This window comes from Gopherus flavomarginatus, chromosome 5 (assembly GCF_025201925.1).
Source record: "Gopherus flavomarginatus isolate rGopFla2 chromosome 5, rGopFla2.mat.asm, whole genome shotgun sequence".
NCBI classification, from domain to species: Eukaryota; Metazoa; Chordata; order Testudines; family Testudinidae; genus Gopherus; species Gopherus flavomarginatus.
The window spans coordinates 96,580,206-96,606,508 of NC_066621.1; the positions used below are offsets into that span (position 1 = coordinate 96,580,206).

The following is a 26,303-nucleotide window of genomic DNA, read 5'->3' on the forward strand; positions in this document are numbered from 1 at the left end:
AAGGCTCCAACACACTAAAAAGAGCTTTGCTGAGAATACCTGCCACTTTCCTGACTCCTGTATTTGAGAAGACCAACTCCGTGTACTGCAACTGTTGGCAACTGGTTCCATAGAATTAAAATGTACTATTTGTTAAAAACAAACAAACAAACAAACAAAAAACTAAAAAAACCCACCAACCCTGCAATTTTTCCTTCTTTCCTCTAAAAAACTCAGTGAAAAAACCTAAACTCACAAGTATGCCCTGAATTTTTTGGAAAAACACAGTTGCACTTTCGTTAACAATAAATAAATAAAGGAATAAAATCATGATTCGTGATGATGATCCCTGATCTTGTGAATCTCTGTATATCAGTGTAGAAAATGATTGATAAAATGTTCAGCAAAAATATGTTAATTGTTATACAATACTTGATTAGGTTCTTCATTTGTTAGGTATCACGCTTTTAAATGTAACCTTTCTTTCATATATCGTTCTTCTACAGATGGAATTATCTCCTTGTTACTTGCTCGCTGTAAGAATAATACGAATGAGAAATCTCCGTCGGGCAGATACAAGTGAGTGTCTCTACTCTTCCTAGAAATTGTTCCTACTTCTGAAAGTAATCAGTGCACAACTGAACACTGCAAACGCCATAAGTCAAAAAAAGGAAGTAATTGATATTACTAGGGTATACATAAACATCTACAGTATCGCAGTATATTTGGTTATCAGAGCATGACCTGAGAACTAGTATTTATGTTATTGTGCAAGTATAACTAGTCAAATGACCTTCCATGTGTAGCAAGAAAGACAACATATTGTTCAAAACAAATTAAGTGTCACAAGGTGTATTGTTTACCAGGAATGAAAAGGTACTAGTTTTTCTTTTACATATATATCAATATCATAAACCATGTGTTTCTGAAATAATCCAGCATCTCATATCAATAAAACATGACGGGCCAAATGCATCTTTGTTATTATATCATTGAAATAAATGGAGCTACACCTGGGTTGAGATTGCTGTGACTGGTTTTAAGGACAAATGTTTCTGTACTGTCTTCAACTGACAGGGCAGTTTCTGGAGTGCATTGAGATAGTAGTCCATGCAGTCCATGCATTTTGGACAAGCTTAGTTTTAAAAAAGCAGTATTTTCATGCCCATCTGGCAACATATTTTTCTCCAATACACTTAAGAGAATCATCTTGACCTATGAGTTTAGATGCACTTCATAAAGTTTGCTAAGATGCTTATTTACTTTGGGGCTTATTTACTTTGAGATCTAATGAGACAGCTCTTTCCTTGTATTTTTGACATTTAAAAAAAATGCATTAGACTCTTAGGTCAAAATAAAACAACCATATAAAACATAAAGGGCCTGGTCCAATGTCTATTAAAATCAATGGGAGCCTTTCCATTCACTCCATTTGGGCATTGGATCAGGTCCAAAGCTTGTTTTGGCAACAGTTTATTGCAGCTGACCACCTCGAGCTCGTGATCAATAACTTGCTACTACTATTCCTCCATACATGCATGAAATAGCAGGCCAAATCCTCAGCTGCCCCAGGCACAGGAGAAGGTGGTTCTAAGCCACCTGGCTATCTCCCCTGACTCTGGGGCTGCCCAAAAGTATCTAATGTTATGTCTACGCTAGAGACCTTACACCTTACTGTGTGGCCACTCTGTGCTGAAGGGAGAGACCTCTTCTGTTGACATAATTAAACCACCCCCACCAAGCTGCAGTGGCTATGTTGGCAGGAGAAGCTCTCCCACTGACATAGCACTGTGCACACTGATACTTATGCTGCTCAGCAGGATGTCTTTTCACATCCCTGAGAGACAGGACCAATCCCCAGCTGTTTTTTTTGTGTGCCCCCAGATTCCTAAATGGCCCCCTCAAGGATTCAATTCACAACCCTGGGTTTAGCAGACCAATGCTCAAACCACTGAGCTATGTAGACATGGCCTAAATTAAGCTGGCTGCAGGGGTCCCATAAGAACAATTATACCAGCTCAGGTTTCGACAGAGCACTGTGCACTCTGACCCTCACCCTCTCATCCTGACCATGCCCCTGACCTGCTTGTGTGTCCCTGAGGTGCCTTTTCTAAAGAGTGGTGAGGGAGCAGGTGCTGTAGCGCTGCGTACTCTGGCTTTATGCCCAGAGCCCTTGGTTGTTCCTTTGGGGAAACTTTCAGGCCACTTTGTGCTGAGCAGAGCCGGAGCTGAAGATATGCCTGTACAGTCTCTTTCTTCCAAAGGTCTGTGCTTTTTAATCACATGTTTTCTGTCTTGGCTTCATGCCTACATGTGGTTTGTGCTTGGAATCTGAACACTCTCATATACTTTATCCTTCTTGGGTGTGCTTAGCTCTCTGGTTCTTCAAACTAAACCTTGCAATATCTATCTGCAATGTCTCTGATGCTGTACATGGGCATAGGCTTGAATTCAGAGGTAAATCTGAGGGAGTCCAGTGGGAATCAAAATTGGTGTAATTTGTACTTTTTTCAGGCCCCTCAATATGCATATTATAGCAGTGTGGGCTCTCGTAGATTAAGTAGTTTTTGTTTACTTAGACTGTCTCATCATCACACCCACTTACCTGTATGTAACTTGTGCTCCTGCTCTGCAAGATTACTTTTGAATTTGGCCCACTGAGTCAGAGTATAAATTGTATAACTCTCACATAGGTGGGGCTGGAAGAGAGGCATGCAGCAAAAAGAAACTAATACGAGAGCATGAGTGCAAGCAGATCATCTCTAATTTAACTGGCACCTTACACCTTCCTCCATTTCCTTGACATTTCACGTAAATCACTTTAAATCCCCTCCATGCTCTCTTATGCATTGGTAAATGGGTGAAATAGTTACAAGAGACTCACATTTTCAAAATAGGTACCGAGTTTGGTGCCTAGCTTGAGACATGTTTGGTCTGATTTTCAGAGGTGCTGAGTACCTGCAGCTCCAGAGATAAGGGGTGCTTCAGCAGCTCTGAAAATCAGGCCTAAGGTGGACACTAAAAAATGGAGATACCCCAAATCAACGGCCTCTTTTGAAAATTTAGGCTCAGGAAGTCTGTAAGTGTAAGGCAGCCTAGCTTGCATTACTTTCCACATCACCACTGCTCTTTGCATCTGTACTTGCAATATGTTTTTCTTGATGATAGTAGAAGGCAACTCTATTTTTTCCTGTTTTTACCTCTAATCTTGATTCTGATCCATTTACATTAAATGAATAACAAAGTTCTTTCTAAAACTATTACCCCCAAAGCTAATGTTAATATTATTATTGGATATCAATGGCTGCTGACCCAAAGGTGAATTCTCTTTATTTTCAAATGCTTATCTAGCAATCTCATAATGGGGCAGCTATATATTACTATGTACATGGCATCTTTTAAAAATTCTTGTGGAACAGAGAGTGATGGAATGTGATATGAAACAGGGAGGCGAAAAGACCTTGCCTTTTGCATGCAGGACATGAGGCCTAAATTTGTCTCTTATCTATATCTGGGAAACTATTTTAAAATATAGATGGTCTGTAACTAGAACCTTCTTTTTGAATCAGTGCAGCTATGCTAGCGTAGATAAAAGGATGTAGGGGATATGATCCTGTTTACAGTGTTTTGATTACAGTATGGATGCAAGATGGCATGGTCGTGGGACCCAGTTTGGCTCCCCTACTTCCTCAGCAACTGAAATATTCCAGTATATTGCGTAGCACAGAAACTACCAGCATACACATAAGTACAGAGTACAAGAATAAAGACAGCATTGCCTGCCAGGCCACACTCAGGAAAAAAAATACATGAGCCAGGGTGCAAGTAACACAGTGGTGGGGCAGATTATTGTATATTTCAGAGGACTCTCCAGTACATAGCCAACAAATTTAATAAGGCCAATATAACCGGTCTGAAGATACCAAAGAAAAACATAGTACCAAGCTGCATCTCTACAAAGATAGGTAAATCCTAACATGATATGCATGTTGCTAAAACTACTGTGGGCAATGTGTCTCATTTTCTATAGAAGAGTTTTGTCAAATACTGGTCATATTGACCAAGAACTGAATTACTACCCAGATTAAAAAGACATGCTTTGCACATAGAAGATTGCAGCATGGATCTGGAAGCAGCATGGAGTCACTCAAAAGACCAAATTTTATGTTTCCATACTGTAGTATTCTGCACTTTCTCTGGGATTATGAAACAGCAATGCTGGCACATTAAATCAGAAGTGTTTCATCAAGGGCTCTTTTAAACTCTTATGCGTATCAACTGGTATAATACAATAAGGTTATGGGAAGAGGTTGCAAAATAGTATCAAAGTGAAACTTTTAAATGCACAAGCAGCAAAGAATCCTTTGGCACCTTGTAGACTAACAGACATTTTGGAGCATGAGCTTTCGTGGGTGAATGCCAACTTTGTCAGATACACGGGCTTTTACAGATACAGACTAACACGGCTACCAGTCTGATTTTAAATGCACAGTTTTTCTAGTTAGCTCAAACCTATTGTCTATATTTAAGGCCCTTAATTTCTGGTTTTTATTGTTTTTAAATTTCCTGGGAATTTATCAATGTTTAATTCAAAAAATGGGTGAAAATCAGGGCAAAAATTAATGTCACAGTTTTCTGGGTTAATACTGAGGGATAGGAGGACAGGAAAAAAACAACACAGAGAGAAAAGTAAGAGTTTATTGTTTATAAAACCATTATCTTTAATTCACATTACAAAAAGAAAACTTCTTTTTAAATAAAAACAGTTTACTATATTTTGACTTGAAGAGTTACCCTTGATATAAGGGGCTTCAGTGTGAATTCCTGGGGATTGTAGGCTCCCAGCAGTTTTTCCAACGTGTTTTTTTCCCAAGGCTTTTTCCATTGTCTCAGAAAAGGTTCTTTCCCGCAGTCAAAAATGGGTTGCTATTACCTAAAGGACACCAGAGTCAATAGTAATTGTACATAATCCCCTCCCCAAATCATCATCTTTCCTGTCACAGAGGTGTGACACAGGGGCTGGAAGCCAGAAAAGAGTCAATCCCAATCACTGAGACACGGACCCATCAGAAACAGGTCCTGTTTCCTTTTACTGGCCATGGGGCAGGAAAGGCTCTGTCTGGCAGGTGAAGTAGGTGGGGCTTTGTGCCCTGGAGTTCATCTCCAGGTGGTGACATGTCTCTAGGCCCAGATACTCACAGGGCAAAGGTGACAGGGGGTGCCCAGTGCATTGGGGGGAGTAGTCGGTGGGAGTTCCTGACACTAATGTGGGGAGCCCATAGGGGTGGGAGCCAGCAGGGAGAGAGGCTTGTTTCATAGTCACTTGCTCCCGTACTGGTCTACACTATAGGCCTATAAGCAAGACACGAGAAGTCATTCTTCCGCTCTGCTCTGCGCTGGTCAGGCCTCAACTGGAGTATTGTGTCCAGTTCTGGGCAATGCATTTCAAGAAAGATGTGGAGAAATTGGAGAGGGTCCAGAGAACAGCAACAAGAATGATTAAAGGTCTAGAGAACATGACCGATGAAGGAAGGCTGAAAGAATTGGGTTAGTTTAGTTTAAAAAAGAGAAGACTGAGAGGGGACATGATAGCAGTTTTCAGGTATCTAAAAGGGTGTCATAAGGAGGTGGGAGAAAACTTGTTCACCTTAGCCTCTAAGGATGGAACAAGAAGCAATGGGCTCAAACTGCAGCAAGGGAGGTTTAGGTTGGACATTAGGAAAAAGTTCCTAAGTGTCAGGGTGGTTAAACACTGGAATAAATTGCCTAGGGAGGTTGTGAAATCTCCATCTCCGGAGATATTTAAGAGTAGGTTAGATAAATGTTTATCAGGGATGATCTAAACAGTATTTGGTCCTGCCATGAGGGTAGGGGACTGGACTTGATGACCTCTCAAGGTCCCTTCCGGGCCTAGAGTCTATGAATCTATGAATAACTACGTCTCTCAGGGGAGTGAAAAATCTACACACCCTGAGTGACATAGTTATACCAGCCTAACAATCCGTGTGTACTGTGCTCTCCTGCTGACATAGCTGCCTCCTCTTGGGGAGGTGGATTAACTAAGCCGACGAGAGAGAGGTCTTTCCGGTTGGTTTAGAGTGTCTTCATGACTGCACTATAGCAGAGCAGCTGTGTAGACATGCCCTTAGAAATTAGGAGAAACTTCTTAATTATAAGGGAGACAAGGTGGGTGTGGTAGTAACTTTTATTGGATGAACTTCCATTGGTGAGAGACACAGTTTTGAGCCATATACAGCTCTTCTTCAGGTCTGGGAAAGTTGCTCCCAGCATCACTGCAAAATGCAAAGTGGAACAAATTGTTTAGCATAAGTAGTTAGCACATATTGTAAGGGATCATTCAAGATAGAGTGGCCAGTTGAAACCTCTGCAGTTGTAGGACAAAAAGAGGGGGCTAGTGGGTTACAGATTATTGTAATAAACCATAATTCCAGTGTCTAAATTCAGACCATGATTATCAGTGTCTAGTAGAATAAATAATTTAAGCTTCCAGGCTTGTCTTTTGAAAGTGTTGTGCAGGTTTCCTTTGAGGATGAGGACTGATAGGTCGGAGTGATCGCTTTGTGAAAAGTGTGAATCCATAGGTGATACGGTGTTTGTCTTTTATCATTTTCCTGTGAGTTAATGGGCCATTCTACCTTGCTGCAACTGAAGTCAATGAAAGCTGTGCTCTGGACATATAAAGTGCTATATAATTCTAAGTACTATGAAAAACCAGCTCCTGGGCATTTCAAATTGGGCATCCAATTGGGACACTTTTACTTCAATCTCTGTGTGCCTCAGTTCCCCATCTGTAAAATGGGGATAATAGCATCCCTTAATCACACAGAGGTGATGTTAGAATAAATTAATTCAATTTTGTGAAGCACTCAGACAATATAGTGGTGGCAGGAGTTCTGCGGGAAAATAGTATGTGATCATGAAATTAAAGACTGTGTCATAATTCATATGCACATGAGAATCAAATTAAGGCACAGGCCCGCTGCTGAGAACCTGAGAAGTGTTTTATATATAAATTACCCTAATCTCTGTCTTTAAATAAATACAACTTAATTTTAGTGCAGTGCACTAATTTCTTCAGTGCCACTTAAGATGGGGAGTTTTAATACATTAACAGTTATACTGTACCTCTTTTTATACAGTAAGCCATTCTGATTGCTACATCAGCCTGTCGTTGCCAACAGCTACATGTGAAAAGATCCACACCAAAAGTGTCAACGACTGCAGAAACCCAGTGTGGAATGAAACATTCTACTTCAGGATCCAGAGTCAGATCAAGGTAAGAAACTGAGAATTCCCCTCTTTCAGCAGCCTGGAGAACTGTTACCACTTAGGCAGAAGTAGGATTTTCAAGTCTTCTACAACCTGCAGTTTAAAACACTAGATGATTAAAATACCCCCAATAAAACTCTTTTGAGGTCACTTTCTCATTTTTGATAACTATTGGTTTGGAGAATTCATATTTTAAGTGTCTGGAGTGAATTAAGATAGCTAAAATTCATTCTTAATAAAGAAATTGTTATTTTTCTGTGTTAATGGAAACTACACTAGTAAACAGGAGCCACAAAATTCAGGCTTATTCTTAAACTTCATTACCACACAACCCCTACAGGCACTGAATGACAACATGTTCTGTGTAACATGGAGGGAAACAATGTATCATCATAACAAATTCAGTGATTCTAGGAATAAGTGCTGGTAAATATTCAGAATTTTATGTAACTTTTTCAGCTACCTCCCCATCATGGTTAAAGTACTAATTATTCAAACCCTATTCATAGTCAATTGATGGAAGCTAACCTCCAGAGACCCTAGTGTTCAGAAGATAATAGCCATTCAGGGTTCTTAACAGGATGGAAGAAAAATCTTTATAGGGTGAAACAGGCAATCAACTGAAATCTATTCTCTTTAAATAAACTGATTCCTTAGTATTTTCCCAGTGTTGGTGTAAGTTGTTGTCTGTGATGTCCCTCAGGGCTCATTCCTCTTCTCTCTGATTTGATGTATAAAAGCAGCTTTGAATGATGGATTATTGTGTCATTGCAGCCTGCGAAGGACTAATTTGTTTCGCTGATTTCTCTTTAGGCAGATAGCCAGAAAACAGCCAGATAGCCACAGGCAATTCTCATATGCCGAAATTTCTTTTCATTCCAAATTGGGGGAGGGAAGGGGGAAATCAATATGTTGTGGCATAGAAAGTTCCAAAAAAACTTAGTTCGGAAATGTTGAAATGAAACATTTGCACATTTCCACAGCAAAATGTTTCACTTCAGTTTGTTGAACGAAATCAAAAACATGTTGCTTCAGCTTGGCTCAACATTAGTCTGTGTCACCCTGAGCTACTGCAGTGCCTTATGGGAGTAGTAATTTTGGTGTCTCATGCCCCCATTCTCCTAAAAGGGCCAAAAGCCCCAGCTGGACTGCATCTCCCCTTATGTATCATGCTTGTTCAACCAGAGTGAGTTTTCAGAACATCATGGGAGATGGAGCCTAACCAGGAAGTCCAGTCCATAGAGGAGAATAGAGGTGCAAGGCACCCAAACTAGAAATCCTATGAGGCATTGCAGCACCTCAGGCAAATACAGATTAATGTTGAATTAAACATTTCATTTAGATTTTTCCTAAAAGAACATGCAAAACTCCAGCTAAATCTAAATTTTTCCAGAAAAGTTTTGATTTTGTGGAAACTGCATTTTCCATAAAAAACAAAAACAAAAAAAACACCAAACCAACAAACCCCCAAACACATTTTGATGAAGAATTCCCAACCAGCTCTACTAACTACTACTGAATTGACTGATTCTTTAGTGGATGTTATATACAGCAATGTTTTATCTACTCAATACCTGACAAATTTTGAACCATTAAAGCATTGAGATTCCTCATGGATTTTTACTTTGCTGTTCTATCTGCCATCAGAGTGATTCAGTCTCAGAACACAATGCACTCCATTCAGCTGTGAAGCTGAACCGGGAGGCCTGAATTGGTGAATTGTGTGCATTACAACTAAACTGACGAATATGTAAGCCAGAAGAAGGGTTATCGTGGGAAAGCTGGTTGTATTGGGATAGAGAGGCCAGTGGCTAGTGTCACATAAGGAACCTAATTTTCTACAATGAATTTAATTTCCCATATACATTTTGCTGTCATAGAATACTCTTGCTGGAGAAGCCAGCAGCATTGGTAAGTTCTGTCAGCTGAACTGCAGTGATTCAATGAATTTACGATTGCCAAATGCTATGCTATATGTTATCTCATTGTACTCATCTTCATACCATATCTATAATCTTAATAAAATTACTCTGTCAGAAGAAAATAATGATCTACAATTTTTTTTTGCATATTAGTGTTTTTAAATATTTATTAAATGACCAAAGGGATTCTAAGACCCAAATCTTTAAAAAACAGCTAAGGTAGTAATGACACTTCAAGTAAGTGATAGTAAAACTACATTGTTAGAATAGTAACAATAACGCTTAAAAGTTATATGCCACTTCTTATGTTCAAAGTGCTTTATAAACATTAACTAGTTAAATATTATATTAATTAACTGCCAGGGCATTGAGTTATTAAGAAATAAATATATGAAAACCTGGAAAATGTAAAGTTAAGGTTAAAGATCAGGTTAAAAATACTAAACATTTACAAGTCAAAAATGTTATAGTTTAGGTTAAAGCCTTTGTTAGCAGCTTGGTATCAAGCTAAAGTGCTGGGTAAACTGCAGGATATTTGGACTATTTCTTTAGTTAAAAGTATTTATTTTTCAGCATACAAATGTCATGTAAATATAATTTCCTTATATGCGACAACAAAAGATTTACTTGGTATTGCTGTGCAATTAGGCATAATAATATAAAATCCCCACATACAGCATTAGAATTCCATATGGTAGATACTTTACCATAGTAATTACTATGTTACTTGCATGCTGCTGTGTAGAAAATAAACCACATATTCTTATTATAGATTACATGGCATTTGCTTTGAATCACTCTACCACCCAATGTAATTTGACAATAAATGAATTCTTATGGTAACCACTGCTACACAATTCATAGGCAGTGTTCACCTGCCTGCTCAGTGAGGCTGTATCAATTCGACCAAGTTTGTGACCCTGAGCTTTGTGCTAGAGGACAGGTTTTGCTCTTTAGTTACAGGCTACCCATAGCGGTCCTGCCCCTGATCACACTGAAGTCAATAGCATCATTTGCATTGATGTCAACGGGAGCAAAATGGAGCCCAATATACGTGGCCTGTAACTTAGAGGCAAATCGTTCCCCCTCTTCCACAAAGTGAAAAGTCCCATATGCAATGAAACTGGGATATTTATACTGCACAGGAGCAGGATTTGTGGGGTCATGGGGCCCTGTACAGGCCCTTGCAGTGAAGATTTGGCATGTGGCCAGTGTACCCATCATCATGCGATCCACCGATCATTTCTCCCTGTACAACAAGGAATGTAGGAGCAGCTGGGATTTGGCTTCTAACGAATTTTCTAGTTTCCTTCAGTTTTTCCATTGTCTCTCTCATGATATCTTTCCTACACAAGGCATGACAATTAGGTTCCTGGCTGTCATAGAGTGCAATATGTGACAATTCATTGGAGGGGCCTGGTTTATTACTTATGCTGTGGAAACAGAATGTATCATTCACTCACATACCTAACTTATAGCATTTAAATTGAACTGGGGAAGAAACTGTATTACTTAGATTTAGAATAGATTTCTTCAAAGGTGGATATTTGCAAAATTTCCGTATCCCTTCACTTTTCTTCCTCTCCTTGCACAAGGTAAAAATAGACTGTCCCCAGGAATCCCTGCTTCCTGGGCTCTGTGAAAGCCAGAATGTAGGATTGCTAAACCCCCTCATCTCCCTTCCCAGAACGTGCTGGAGCTGAGAGTCTACGATGAAGATGTCGTTACCCAGGACGATCACCTCTTCACTGTGTACTTCGATGTAGCTAAACTTCCACTTGGAGAAAGAGTTCTCATATACTTTAAGACTGACCCAAAGGTGAGGTCTCAAGTAGTAGGCAGGGCTGGGTGAGAAAGACACATTCGCCTTGGTTTCCTGCCAGCTACTCATACTACTACTACTATTTTTCTTTCCTATGTCATGGATTGGCCAGCTATACCTCCAGTATGCCTCGGCTACTACACAGTAAAATTGCTTCACCTTTATACAGAGCAATTTGGCCTCAGTGTACTTGGCCAGTGGAGCATGGCAAACGTATGATGCTTTTGGCATCATATGCCTTTCTCCTGGTCTTCCCACCAAGAACGAACCTCCCAGAGACTGTCAACTCCAATGGCTGTAATCAGAGATCTGTTGTCCAAGTTTTCCATTGTCCCAGTAACTGTGTGACTGTAACATCTAGATCTGGTGCTAGTCTAAACTCAGCTAAAAATTATATACTCGGGCACAATTTTCAAATACTGACATTTGAATGCGATTTCTAAATCCCACATTTGGTCACTTAAATTTGCATTTAAAAACATGAATTCATATTTGAAAGGTAAATGCAGGATCTAAATATATTTAAGTATCCATATTTAGAAGACTGGGCTCTGTAGTTCACAAAAAAATTCTTAATGATTAAATTACAATATTACATATAGCTGAAATGGAGTGGCATACAGCAGGAAAGCTTAGCATCTAGACATCTGGCCATTGTATTTATGTTTTAACAATATTGCTGGCATATTGGTGCTGTTGATGCAAATATAAGTAACATTCACAGGAGAGTTAACAATGTCCCTTAATCATTCAGTAATAGCAAGTTGTTTTTTAACATCCCTCAGACAGGTCAAAGAGATGAGGTAACAGGACATATAACCCTGTTAACCCGCCCATATTAATAGCAAGAGCAGCTACTGGGTAGTAGAATAACGTCAAGAACATAAAAAAATTAAGACCCTAGAAGATGAAGCAAACTGTAAAGTGACTGACTTTACAACAAAAAACAAATATGTGGGTTAATTTGCAGAAGCTTCATAGAGTTTTAGGCCAGAAGGGACCATTAGAACATCTCATCTGACCCTCTGTATTTCACAGGCCATTAAATTTCACCCACTTCTTCCTCTATTGCATACTAGAGGACTAACCCTGTGGGGAGAGAATAGCATACAGTGACTTCACTCATTTCTGTTTTTTTATTTTTAGGCACAGGAGGAACTAGAGGTAGAATTTACGTTGGAGAGCATGTAAGTGAAATACAAATTAATTAGAAGATGCAAAAATTCAGAGAGTAATAAACCAGCAACTGGAAACCTGCTTATTATAATTGCTGCCTCCAAAGGAATTTGCCAGACCCATTGCATTCAGAACTCTAGTAAATTCCCTACTGGAATCATGTATACAGCTTATCTGTGTCAGCAGAATCTGGGCATTTGTTCTATTATCTGATCACCTTTAATGTAAAAAAATTCTTCCTGGCATTGGCGAGTCTCTGCACAACATCAATTTGTGGCCTAGTTATACTCTTCGGAAGACTTATTTGTATCAATCTTTTCATGCATGCTCAAGCTCAGATGTGGTGGAAAATCTTTTGACTTGTACTTGTAAATCAAATTGCTTGGTTAATTTTTCATCCTAATTCATACTCACAAAGCTGAGAATCCTTTGATTCCCACCCACAGCACTGCTTCAGTCCCAGAAATGTTCTCCCCTATATACTAAATTGAATAATAATAATAATTAATAATAACCATAAATAAATAATACAACATAGCTTTTTTCATCCATAGATCTCCATATGACAGGTGAGTCACATTGAGGTCACTCTCCTACCTTAAATAGCTTTGCATATGGCAGGAAACCTTTGTTTCCAAACTTAGTTCCCATGCCAGTCAGTGGAAAAACACTGGTATTCCAGGATGGATTCCAGTACCAGGTGACTTGATCACAGGACCTTTCAGTCATAACTCAAAGGCTAGGAGTATGGCTACACTTGCACTTCAAAGTGCTGCCGTGGCAGCGCTTTGAAGTTTCGAGTGTGGTCACAGCACCAGCGCTGGGAGAGAGCTCTCCCAGCGCTGCATGTATTCCACATCCTCTATGGCGGTATCTTGCAGCGCTCAGGGGGGTGTTTTTTTCACACCCCTGAGCGCGAAAGTTGCAGCGCTGTAAAGCGCCAGTGTAGCCATGGCCTAGTTGTAACATCCTCAGGAAACCTTCCCAGGAAGGTGGGAGATTAGCATCTTCAAAGGCCTATTGTTCTGTCTAATGGCTTTTCCTCACAGCGAGCCAACTAGATCAGTGGTTTTCGAACTGTGGGACCAGACCCAATACTGGGTTGCAGAACGTAAGGCACTGGGTCATGACAGCTCTGGTCAACACTACCGACCAGGCCATTAAAAGTCCCGTCGGCGGAGCTGCTCAGCTAAGGCAGCCTAGTCCCTACCTGTTCTGACACCACGCTACTCCCTTGAAGTGGTCAGCAGCAAGTCCAGCTCCCAGGTGGGGGGGCCATGGCGCTCCGCGTGCTGCCCGCACCCCAAGCACTGGCTTCCCAGTTCCATGGGCTGGTTCCCTGCTAATGGGCTTTGGGGGGCGGTGCCTGTGCCTGGCAGATGGACCTGCTGCTGGCCGCTTTCAGGGCACAGAGTGGTCTACAGCACCAGGACAGGCAGGAAGCTCCCTTAGCACCCCCACTGTGCTGCTAACTGGGAGCCCACCAAGGTAAACCGATGCCCCAATCCCCTGCCCCAGCCCTGAGCTCCCCCCCAAGCCCCTTCCTGCACCCCAAACCCCTCATCCCTGGCCCCACCCCAGAGCCTGCACCCCCCAGTCCAGATCCCTGACCCCCTCCTGCACCCCAACCCCCTGCCCCAGCCTTGAGCCCCCCCCAAACCCAGAGCCCCCTCCCACACCCTGAACCCCTCATTCCTGGACTCACTCTGCAGCCCTCTCCCCACCCCAACCCTCTGCCCCAGCCCTGAGCCCCCTCCTACCCCAAACCCCTCATCCCCAGCTCTGTTGGGTCATGGGCATCAACAATTTTCTTTAACTAGGTCGCCAGAAAAAAAGTTTGAAAACCACTGCTCTAGACTGATTGCATTCTGGCTGGTGGGCATTCCCCGGATGTGAACCCACTTGTAATTGATACACAGTCAATATTCCTAACTTTAGATACAGAAATGATACATGCATACAAATAGGAGAATCATATTCAGTAAATCACAACTTTTCCAATGATATCTCACATGCCTTATCTTGCCCCAAATAGATCTTAGTTATGCCATAATCACATCATAACAATATCTCTATGAAGAATACGGGGGTGTAGTGTCACACTTAGAATCAAGACACTTCTCAGCATGTATATCCTAGTGGACTAGCATAATGTTGGTGGATTAAATGTACTTGACAACATGGCCTGTCCTGAGAGGTGGAGTTTAACTGGCTAAACTAAGAGTCCAATTTACATGGTTATGGGACTGTGATAGCACTGTGAAAAACTATTTAGTCCCATTATCAAGCATGATCAAAATTGTTTTGAAATTGTGATTTCTTCATATCAGTCAGTTCTGGCACAATGGTAAAGCTCTGCTTAGAAGAACAAGAATAACAGGAACTGTAGTCATAGTCAAAGCAAGCATTGTGAGGAACTTTGCATCACATGTCTGCCACAATTACTCTTGTTACCTGGTCTTCGCTATCACTCCCACACTTCCATATGAATGACAAGCAAGATAAACATCCAGGGGGAAAAGAGTGGTCACTTGATTTAACCTAGCCATGAAATATGTATTTTTCATTTTGTTTCCTAGTTCAGGCCCTCCTGAAGCCATCGTAACTAATGGAGCACTAGTGGTAACTTTTTGTTCTATGATCTTTCCTGTCCTATAGCAATACTGGTAATATAGGTGGGACTAGAGTAGTTGTGAGCAGCTCCACAGTCAGCAGGCCAACACCCTCTCTTTCCTGTTGAGATGGGCTGGGAATGAAGTAACTATGATTTCTCTGCTTCTTAGAGTGTATATCTTAGAGTGTCCCATGATAGGAAAGGCTGTGATTTGAGTAGCTGTGAGTTCCCTCAAGCCAGCATTCCTCCAAAAATGTACACAGTCACTCCTACTCGCAAAAACTGGAAGTGGTCTAACTGTGAACCTCCTCATAGCCAGTTCACCCACCCCATTCCTTACAGTGGGAGACGCTGAGATAGGTGTAGCTGTCAGCTCCTCCCAGACATCAGTCCACCACAATTTCATACAGTGACAGAGGAACTACTGCCACCTAAACATTAATAATAACATTTTAGACAAGGGCTGTTTCCACCAATGACTCCTGTGCTTTCAGTAGATTTTTCTAATTATGTTTTTCCCTTGTTTGGTCTTCTGTATCCCTGTTAGGACCCTAAAAGTGCTGCCATTTTGCATCCTCACACACTTAACTCTAGACACCATTTAGTTTGTCATCGGCCCCCACTGATGACTAGAAATGATTCCTCCAGAGCCTTTCACTTTCACTCATCATTGACTAGAGGGCTCAGTGCTGAGCAGTGCCAGGCAATTAGCTCTTCCAGGGACTGAGAGTGCTGCCTGCACAGTGTTCAAACCCCACAGTCAGCTCAGATAGTAATAGATTAGGATGGGGAATGGAATCTCAAACTGAGACATTCTCTGTGATGAGTTGTTTTATTCTTCTTCTCTGTTATAGTCTCGTGCACTTTGCTGTTTGGAAGTTCAGGTGGATGAGAAGAAGCAGCATAAATCAAGTGAGGTTACTGCTTTATTAACTGGCTGTTAATAACTAGATACTTACACTGCTATAGTGATATGTGTTCTATAGATCATTACAATAAATGCATGGAATAAAATAATATTTTCAAATGATTTGAACTTTTTAACAACTACAGAAAGATGTGTGATCTCTGTTATGGATTACATTGACTCCATCACATACATCTATGTGGCTGTATGCAAATAGACTACATTAAAACAACTCTAAAGAGAAGATTTTAATCGCACAAGTGTCAGGACATTCAGAGTTATGTCTCTATGATAGCAGCCTTAACTTTGGTCCCTTGAATTAGCTGATGTATATTACAACATGGTTTTCATTAGCAAACAGGAAATAATTCAGAGCCCTAAATTTTTGCATCTTTAATAATAGAAAGAATTCAGAGTCTTTGTATTGTATTAATTTATCCAGTATTATGAGATCATGCAATAAACAAATCCATTGTAGAGCATACATGCCATGTGTAGAATTGGGGCAGACCAAACACACAAACAAACAAAACCCATAAAGTTAGGTTTCTAAATCCAGATTTAGTGCCAGAACAATTTTCAGATGTGCTGAGCAGTCAGCATTATGATGCTATAATAACCCATGCAAGAACTATAAGGAAGATTATTATTATTATTATTATTATTATTATTGTCTGTGAAGGAACTAAACATAAAACAAATGGAACGAAAGAAACAAGTCTATGAGCTCATTTAACAAGAACTCTTGGTTAGTGTGTATAATATAAAATGCTATAGTAGAAATTTACTTCACTGGAGTATAGTGCACAAAAAATTTTATTTAAAACCCCATGTGTATGAACCCCTTCAATACAGGTTTCAGAGTAGCAGCCGTGTTAGTCTGTATCCACAAAAAGAACAGTAGTACTTGTGGCACCTTAGAGACTAACAAATTTACTTATGCTGAAATAAATGTGTTAGTCTCTAAGGTGCCACAAGTACTCCTGTTCCCTTCAATACAAATCTCCTTCTCATCCTAATTTCAGCTACATCCTACCTATGCATATCATCTGTCAAAAATCTTGCTTGATTATTTTAATCCCTTTGATTCAAATATTTTTGATGTCTCCACGTCATATTGAATAAATTGCTCTGTATTGTATGGCCTACATTTTTAAAAGTGATGGTGATATTAATGTTAAACTGAAGACATCTGACAAGGACCTGATTTTCAGTGGGCAGGTGCTCAGTACTTCCTAAAAGTCAGGATCCCTCAAGGTGTCTCAAATTGGGTACCCAAAAATCAGGCATCACTTTTGAAAATGTAAGCCTATTTCATACATTACAATTATGGAACAAAGGCAATAAAATACAGTGTGCTGCGGAAAAGCTTGAAGATATTGTTTAGCGTATCATACAGATGCTTATTACTATGTACAGAAGTTGACTATTTTATGCAGATCACATTTAGTATTAATATCTTAGTAGATGAGCTAGACCTATGAACCGGAATTAACTACCATGTCCCCTTTTTTAGCATGAAAAAGCATGGTAGTTATTTTTCATGAGCATTAGTTCTGTCACACTTGTATACATTAGGTTTCATTTTGTTTAGCTAAGTAGTAGGTTTTTTTCTAGAGGGATTATGTTTTTCTTGGCTTATTAGATGGACTCTTTGAATGCAATATAGAAAACTCCTAAGTGTTTTCTTAAATTTGATCACGTAAGCATAGTTTTGCAGTCAGATAAAAATAAGGTTCTCTGTGTGCTTTTTCTTTTTCCTTCAGGGAAAGACCTTTCCCTCACGGTGAAAGGTTCCTATGAAGGAACACAGGATCTTACACTGGGCCCTGATGCTATCATTAGCCCTTCATTTCCTACCAAGTTCCACTATGTCAAGTATATGGAGCCAACACTGAACGTTATGCTACCGAAGAAGAAGCGTTACAATGCTGTATGTTATAACTGTCCTTTATAAACATAATAGTAATAAGTAGATAACATGATCTATTTTGATGGGGGAACGGGGTAACCCTTTCCTTTTTGTGCAAATAAACTTTTTTTTTGCCCCCAGCGTACCTGTACCTACTCTATAAACACAGGCTCCCCAGTTGTGATGCTGAATTCACTCCCCATGGGAGAGAGAGTAACAATAGCAGAGGTGAGTGCCGGCTGCCAGGCTTTAGGAATTAACAATGACCTATTTAAAAATTATAATGTAAGAATAAAGGGCTAGATTATCCCCTCCTACAGAAAAAATCTGCAGGAGGGTACTAAGAGGGAAAAAAAACTATGAATTTCTCCTTGGAGAAAGGAACTGCTTCTTTCTGCATGGAGCTGGGATCTGTGCTGCAGGCATGGCTACCGCTTCTTTGGCTCCTTTTTCCATAGCAGCATAGGCACTGCTAAAGGCCATGCTGTTGTTTGGCTGGGTCACCTTGCACATGATAACAGAGGATACAGAGATAGATAATACAGCTGAGTTCAGAGCAGAGAAGGGTGTTACTGAGCGTAATACCTCCCTTGCTCCATCTCCACCTCCCATAAACAGTTTGTTGACCCCCTTCTGCACTGAGAAGCATCTGTAAAGGGACATTTTGTGGGGCCAGTGAAGGTGGATGATGCCACAGCATTGTCTTTTCAGCGTCCAGATCTCCAAAAGACAATCTGGGCCAATGCTATTAAAAAAATACTGGTGTTGTGCAAATGTGTCTTGAACTGTCCTTTAAAAAGAGGAGAGGCAGGCTGGACAGCAGGGAGCCCCAATTCCCCAGCCTGTATGTATTCTGACTCCTTAATTCCCCAGCTGCACTCCCTTGCCCTCCCCAACTCTGCCTCTCAGGGCAGCTCCTCAGCTGTACAGTAAGCTGGCCAGTCTGCCTTCATAGATTTTGAGGCAACCATTGTCCTTTTGCTTCAGAAGGTGACCTATGATGAAGAGGAGTTTCTTGGTGCAGTTTATAATGTCTGGCTTGCCATCAGTGCTATCCATCTAGCTTTCTCTGTCTCAGAAGGATGTATTGATGTCAACCATATGTACAGCACATTGTACTAAACAAAAAAAAAATACAGACACACAAAGAATATTATAAGGACTGTAACAACTGCATTTTTAAACAATAGAGGCTAAGTTTCACATGCAACAGGCTTACACATATTTGCACACAGAAACCTGTCCACTGCATGTCCAGGTAGAAGATGTGTGTGCAAATACCAATTAGCATGGTTAGCATGTGCAGTTAATTGCTTTGCCTACATAAATGTGGGCACAAGCACTTCAATTCCCCCCCAAAATATTACTTCTAAGAAAAAATCAAATTTTCTCAGTTTGGCAAAGCTTTTTGCAACAACCTGGCATCCAATATGCTTCCTAAGCACAGAAACAAGCTCCAGTTCTGATACTTCAGGCTTTTGAGACTCATACGCTAGGCTTCCATTTTCTGTCTTAATCATGAGCCTTTCTGCTGGGTCCTGGTATATCTTATTTTCACTAGTGCACTGTCTAATACACAATAGATCTTTGACTGTTTCTAGGCAAAATCTTGCAGTTATGAGACTGAATCTGGGAGCTCCAAGATTTCACTCTTCATTGCGTTTTTGATGGTTTACATAATTGAATGGGCACTGGAGGGAACTGGCTGGTACCTGAGGTCACAGTCAGGTAAATTGGTACAGTTATCTGAAACCTTTGGGAAATACTGAGCTACTAAGAATAAATTCTATTACAAATAAATTAGTGGTTTTGAAGCTATTTGTCTCTTGGATTATTGGGAGACTCAATTTTGTGGCTACTGTGCCTTGTTGGGGAGCAAATAAAGCTCACTCTCAAGGCTGAAGGAAAGGAAGGAAAGCTTAAAACTATGACTGTACCTTCGTAGTTACATTCTTGTTTTTCAGGAGAAAAGATTTGATTTACATGTGAAGGCAGAAGACTGGTAAGAGCTCTTCTCCTGTTTCTTTGGATGCTAGTGACATTGTCAGCCAAGCTTTGCCCATGCCACTTTCTGCATTTGTAAAAAAACAAACATTTTTTGATTGAAAACTAGAATGTATTTTTTAAAAGAATGCACAACACATACCCAATATAAGACACTGGACATTAGATAGAAACTACATTAGACAGGGTAGCTAACAATTTGTGCACACACTGATTGATATGTTGCTCACTTCCTTAAGGTTATCCATAATCTTATGTAATATATAGCATGGGCAGATTAAGGTCCCAACTCAAGAAAGCATCCCTATTCAGGAGAGCACTAAAGTACCTACTTAAAGTTAAATACATTCTTAAATCCTTTCCCGAACAGGGAGAGGCTTAAACATGTACTTCAGTGCCTTCCTGAAGCATGGCCTTAATCAATCACAATACAGCAATGTTTATCCTTTTTCTGCATTAAAAAAAGGCTTTACAGCAGTCACTGCAGATTAGCTCATGATTTTTATAGGGGAGTCCCTCACCACCACCGCCATCTTGATCCATTTGTCTACCAGAAATGACTAGTTTCTGCTGCTCAAGCTGATGAAAATACCTCGGGCTGCCAAACAATAAACTTATCTATAACTTTCTTTTAGAATGTGTAACTAATTTCAAAGCACTTAAAAATTATATACCCACTATACCAAGCAGTTCAATTTAGTGTTACATCTGCTTATTAATTTATCTTCCAGTCACAGCACCAATAACAGCCCTGTATTACTGAGTTCACTAAATATAATCACTAAGGGGCAAACCCTTCCCAACTGCACCAAGCCCAAGTAGCTGGGTTCTGTGAATGGGAAAAAGGAATGATCTCTCTGCTCCAGACCCTGGTTCAGCAGTGTAAAGTAGCTGCTCCTTGCTTACCAGTACTCTTCTAAGGCTGTCATAGCTCATGCTGTTGTAACCCACACACCTTCTGGGTGTGGTGTTCTGTCCCATCTTGTGGCACCGAGACTACTTAGAGAGAGATGAATGAGTCTTCTACAGCCTTAGCTAACAGCCATATGGCTTTTAGCTCATGCAGTAGAGGCTCACACAGTAAGCTCCAGAAGTCCCTGGTTCGATCTCGAACACAATCGAGATCTGTTGGTGTCACACTGTTCTCTTCCCCCCGCATTCCATCATGAATGTTCTGGTGGGATCTGAATAGTGATGAGTCCACTGCCTCCAGCCTAGCCCTGTCCTGCCCACATTCTTTGCTCTGTGAGCCAGTCCTTAGGATGCACAGCAGCTCAGAGTCCCTGTATAGAGTCCACAGATCTCATCTTCTCCATGCCGCAGTACCTTACAAGTAGCATTGTACCAATGGCCATCTGCAGCCACTGAGCTAGGGACAGGATTTTCCTTAATATTGCTGGTGCAGCTAGATATGGGGTTCTGCATCTGATGAGGAAAGGATAATCCTACTAATCACCATCAAAATCTATGTTAATATAAAATGAAAAATAGTGTAGTGCTGCATGACTCCTGATCTGCATGGCACACCAGTACCAAACTCTGCACCAGCACAACATAAATTCAAAATGAGTTTGTATTGCATTAAATATTTAAATGAATATTACAGTCAGTGCAGTGAACTTCTAAAATTGTCTATTGCAATAGAAACCTCTTATTCATTTCATAATGCAGCAGAAATTGCTATTCCAATGTAGAATTTAGCAGTGAAATAAGAAAGTTGTGCTGAATAATTGAGGTCCAGACTGTCGCAGACTACACAGGATTCTGCTTGTAACTAATATTTTGTTGTTAGATTTTTCAAGCCTTTAGTCCAAATGTTAATTTCATTTGAAGTGCTGAAGAAAATCCACATAGCTGTTTCTGAGTTATCTTGGTGAAGGAAAAAAATGTTTTCTATGCACTTTTCATCTTTGCACTTGGATAACTTTAAAAACAGTTTTGTTTTTAAAACTTAAATTTGACATGACCATAATCTTCCTCCTTGAATAAGATTGTGCTTTGCAATTTGTGACTAAAACTAGACATGAAAGAAATCTACTAGTGCTTAGCTTTGAAAAGCCATGCTTGAGTAGGAAGTTTGGAGTTTCTAGAGTGAAATCCTGGCCCTATTGAAATCAATGACAAAACTCCAATTTACTTCAATAGGGCCAGGATTAAACCCTGTACCCTGCATAGACTGCGGCCAGTAGAGGGCGTTATGATTACATATACTTCAGAGATGTTAAAAATGTAAATATAATTCTGTGATAGCCACAAGAGGGTGATGACACTCCACCAATTTTGCAGTCATCATTCAGGAGGCTCCTATGAAAATATGGCCCTTTAGGTTTTTAACCTTAGAGGTAAAGCAGAAGTTCCACTTCATTAAATTGCAATATATAACTTTAGCTGATTGTAGAAAATAAAATTAAAATATCAGCTAATACTGACATCATCCTCTTCTCTGCTTATTATGTTATATCAACCTGATTATATAGGAGTATGGAAAAGTTCTGTCTATACATATGTTTAGGGTTTTCTGTGGTGTAAGTCCTGAAATTGACTAGCAATATTAATATGTAATAAGAATGCATGTGATTTTCCTAGTCATTGTTCCTGTCCACAAGACCTAGATGTGCGCTTAGGGTATGACCTGTGTGCAGAGGAGAAGGATTTTCTGTGCAAAAGAAAGAAATATGTTGCTGCTGCCCTGAAAAACGTTCTCCATCTAGAAGAGGACCTGCAGGACCATGAGGTATGTGAAGTGAAATCCTGAGTGTCCACTCTCTCCTTCTCTTGCGTGAGTGCTCAACAAACTGGACAGCAACTGTGGCTAATAAACAAATAATAGCTGAAGCATGTGCAACCCCTGTACCTAAAACAACGAGGAGTCCTTGTGGCACCTTAGAGACTAACAAATGTATTTGGACATAAGCTTTCATGGGCTGGAACCTACTTCATCAGATGCATATATATATATATACCTGCTACTGTATTTTCCACTGCATGCATCTGATGAAGTGGGTTCTAGCCCACAAAAGCTTATGCCCAAATACATTTGTTGGACTCTAAAGTGCCACAAGGACACCTCGTTGTTTTTGCTGATACAGACTAACATGGCTACCCCTCTGTAACCTGTCACCCTGCAGCTACGTGTTTCTGTTCCAAAAGACTCTTAAGTTATGTTTTCATAAGTATAAAAATTATTGTTGTTGACACTTTTTCTGGACAGGTGTATCCTCTCAGCCGTTTGGGAGGTAAACTTGAAAGCTGGGTTAGATAGTTGCCTTTCAGGGGTCTGGAGAAGGTTTCCTCCATTTCCATATGGCTAAGATGACTACACTATGTGCGGCTCCCAAACTGTATTGATTCACATACTAGCTTCTTAAAAAATTGTTGTGAAGTGAATGGATGGAACATTAAGCTTACGTGTCACCGGTGGTACGAGTACCAGTTTCGGAACTCCTGAATTCTAGGTCAATTGCAAAGACCTCAATTACTTAGCTAATTAAAGACTACTGTATCTAAATGCAATGTGTGTCTCAGGAGCTTGTACACTGCAGCGGCACATGTGAGACTCATATAACTCCTAGCCTGGTGTCTAACTGCCCAGCAAGGGGTCCCAGTGCTGCAGGGGCAGCACAGTGAAGTCTTTATGAGGAAGGAGCACCGTATGTGTGTCTCATAGGTCTGGCCATTTTGTAATGTGTACACTAGGGGTCGGCAGCCTTTCAGACGTGGTGTGCTGAGTCTTCATTTATTCACTCTAATTTAAGGTTTCACCTGCCAGTAATACATTTTAATGTTTTTAGTAGATCTCTTTCTATAAGTCTATAATGTATAACTAAATTACTGTTGTACATAAAGTAAATAAGGTTTTTTAAATGCTTAAGAAACTTCATTTAAAATTAAATTAAAATGCAGAGTCCCCTGGACCAGTGGCCAAGACTCAGGCAGTGCGAGTGCCACTGAAAATCAGCTTGCGTGCCGCCTTCGGCACACATGCCATAGGTTGCCTACCGCTGGTGTACACCATCTCCAGTTCTGGGGCTCGTACCTGTATGTTCCATTCTGGACCATAAGTAGTCTTGAATGATAAATATCCATGCACATTAACTAAACTAATTAGCAAGTATTTAATGCATTTCTTGAATTCCATCAATTGTGGAGTGAGTGATAAACCCCTTCAAGGGGCTCGGTTAACCTCTCCAGTGAATATTTTTTAAAACACCTGCCCTCTGTTGCAAGCTTGTGAATTCCAAAAGCAAAATTTCAGTTCGTTTAAGTAACTTAATGATCCTGAAAAAAATTTAAAAAAAGGTCCCTGTCAGGGGTGATTAAACAACAATTTTTGAATTTTCTCACAGGTTGATAAGGAGATTTAAAAAAAAAGAAAGGGGGAATAGAATAGAATGAAGCAATATGGAAATGAAATGGCTGGGGGTGAATACTACATTTCTTGCATTAATGAAAGCACCTGAACTTACCATGATTCCTGCCCTTCTCTATAGAGGCAGGGTTGACCCACTGGGTTTGCATCCATATCTGATTCCAAACTTACCCCAAGGAAAGATGTATTTGGATTTGCCATTCCAGTTCTGATCTAATAAACAGAGAGGCCTTAACTATGACATTTTGGAACTGAACTGGGTCCAGTGTTCCATTTCCGGTCCATTTCCAGTTCTGAGTAATCATGTGTGCTTGGTTTGCACCATCTTTCTGTCTTTGTGTTGAAAAGATTCCAGTGGTGGCCATCATGACAACAGGTGGTGGAATGAGATCATTTACAACGACATATGGAAGTCTATTGGGTCTCAAGAAATTAAATGTCTTAGACTGTGCAACATACATGAGTGGTTTGTCTGGCACAACATGGTAAGCAGGACTCAATCAGAGTTTTTATTTAATCTTTCTGTAAGATGTTGATATAAAGAGCTCTGGTAAAAAAAATATCATGGAGATGGTAATAGCAGCTCTCCATCATAAAGATTGTAATTCTATTTCTATTATGGAGAGCCTCCATAGGTAAGAGTATAACCAACTTCCATTATAAAACCTGATTTTAGCCCTTCCCCATAAGTTGTCTTGACATTTTGGTTTGGTCTGAAAATTGCCAGAATGGCTGTGGAGATTCTGCAAAGCTTGAAGAAAATCTAACAAACTGCTTTTCAGTTACAGGTCATTAAATATTACCTTAATTTGAAAGTTTGACTTTGTCTAACATTTCTTTATCTGCCTCTTACTCAAAATGACTTATTACATCTTCCAGCTTTCTATCTACTGCAGTTAAAATCCTTTAATAAGTTGCACCAGCTGTATCTGAAGAAAATGGGTAGTGTTTAAGCACTGTTGTTAGGGATTTGTTGTTGTTTATAGCTTTGGGTCCAAACCCTTTTCCACTGTTGTCTGTTGCTGGTCGGGACTTCCACTGTTACGAGGTGGGGCTGGTTGACTGTATAATGGAAGCATGGCAGTGCAGTGTGCATATTTGTCCTGTATGCCATACATTTGAGATGGGATCAACTATCCCTCCCAGAGTTCCCTGGGGCAGTGCAGTTCCATTTCACCCTAAACATTGGTCGGTCTGTCTGGCAGCCTTTGGCCCAGAGTGGGTAGTAATAAGATAAATGATGGTCTTAAAGTGAGGTGTTACCACCACTGTAGTTAAGGTTGAGACTAGCTTAGGTGTAGCCTGCACTAGAAAGTTTAATCAGCATGGTTTAACAGCTGATTTTTCTAAGTGCTCTAAAATTCACATGCTTATTCTAATTGTCTTAAAAATTGTTGTCTAACATGAGGATCCAGAGAAGAATTAATTATCCAAATTTGAGGTAATTCGAAGTAGGGGGTTCTGCGATATAGTGACTCCTCCCCCCCAAAAATTATGTGACATAAAAATGTTATGGTTCATAACTTTTTTCCTCACACCTTGGGCTCAGACTGTGGCTCTGAACCTCCCCAAGCTTATATTAAAGAGCAGGAAGATGAGAGACTCTAATAAGCAGTGGCATTAGGGTAATGTAATCATGCCACATGCTCCTAACAATAGGACTGCATGTGATAAAAGAAAAGCAAGGGGCTGTGGCTCGAACATAAGAACAGTCATCCATCTACCCCAGTATCCTGTCTTCCAAAAGTGTCCAATGCCAGATGCCCCAAAGGGAATGAACAGAACAGATAATCATCAAGTGATCCATCTCCATCACCCATTCCCAGCTTCTGGCAAACAGAGGCTAGGGATGCCATCGCTGCCCATCCTGGCCAATAACTATTGATGGTCCTATCCTCCATGAACTTACCTAGTTCTTTTTTGAATCCTACAGCCTTCACAATATCCTTTGGCAAAGAGTTCCACAGGCTGACTGTATGTTATGTGAAGAAATATTTTGTTTTGTTTGTTTTAAACCTGCTGCCTATTAATTTCATTTGGTGACACCTGGTTCTTGTGTAATGAGAAGGAATAAATAACACTTTCTTATTTACTTTCTCCACATCAATCATGATTTTATAGACCTCTATCATATCTCCCCTTAGTCATCTCTTTTCCAAGATGAAAAGTCCCAATCTTATTAATCTCTCCTCATGTGGAAGCTGTTCCATTCCCCTAATAATTTTTGTTGACTTTCTGAACCTTTTTCAATTCCCATATATCTTTTTCGAGATGGGGTGACCACATCTGCACACCGTATTCAAGATGT

At 40.2% G+C, this 26,303-nt stretch overlaps 1 protein-coding gene across 1 annotated transcript in view; it reads left to right on the top strand.

Moving 5' to 3' along the window:
• Window positions 1-482: 482 nt before the first annotated feature.
• LOC127052398 (cytosolic phospholipase A2 epsilon-like) overlaps window positions 483-26,303 on the top strand; it is a 38,915-nt gene continuing 13,094 nt past the window's right edge. Inside the window, exons 1-11 of the mRNA XM_050955996.1 lie at window positions 483-558; window positions 7,140-7,276; window positions 10,879-11,010; window positions 12,160-12,200; window positions 14,769-14,811; window positions 15,658-15,715; window positions 17,477-17,643; window positions 17,764-17,850; window positions 19,587-19,625; window positions 22,226-22,360; window positions 24,344-24,480. Coding sequence (XP_050811953.1) covers window positions 486-558; window positions 7,140-7,276; window positions 10,879-11,010; window positions 12,160-12,200; window positions 14,769-14,811; window positions 15,658-15,715; window positions 17,477-17,643; window positions 17,764-17,850; window positions 19,587-19,625; window positions 22,226-22,360; window positions 24,344-24,480 — 1,049 coding nt within the window. The 5' untranslated portion in view covers window positions 483-485. The remainder of the gene's footprint in view (window positions 559-7,139; window positions 7,277-10,878; window positions 11,011-12,159; window positions 12,201-14,768; window positions 14,812-15,657; window positions 15,716-17,476; window positions 17,644-17,763; window positions 17,851-19,586; window positions 19,626-22,225; window positions 22,361-24,343; window positions 24,481-26,303) is intronic.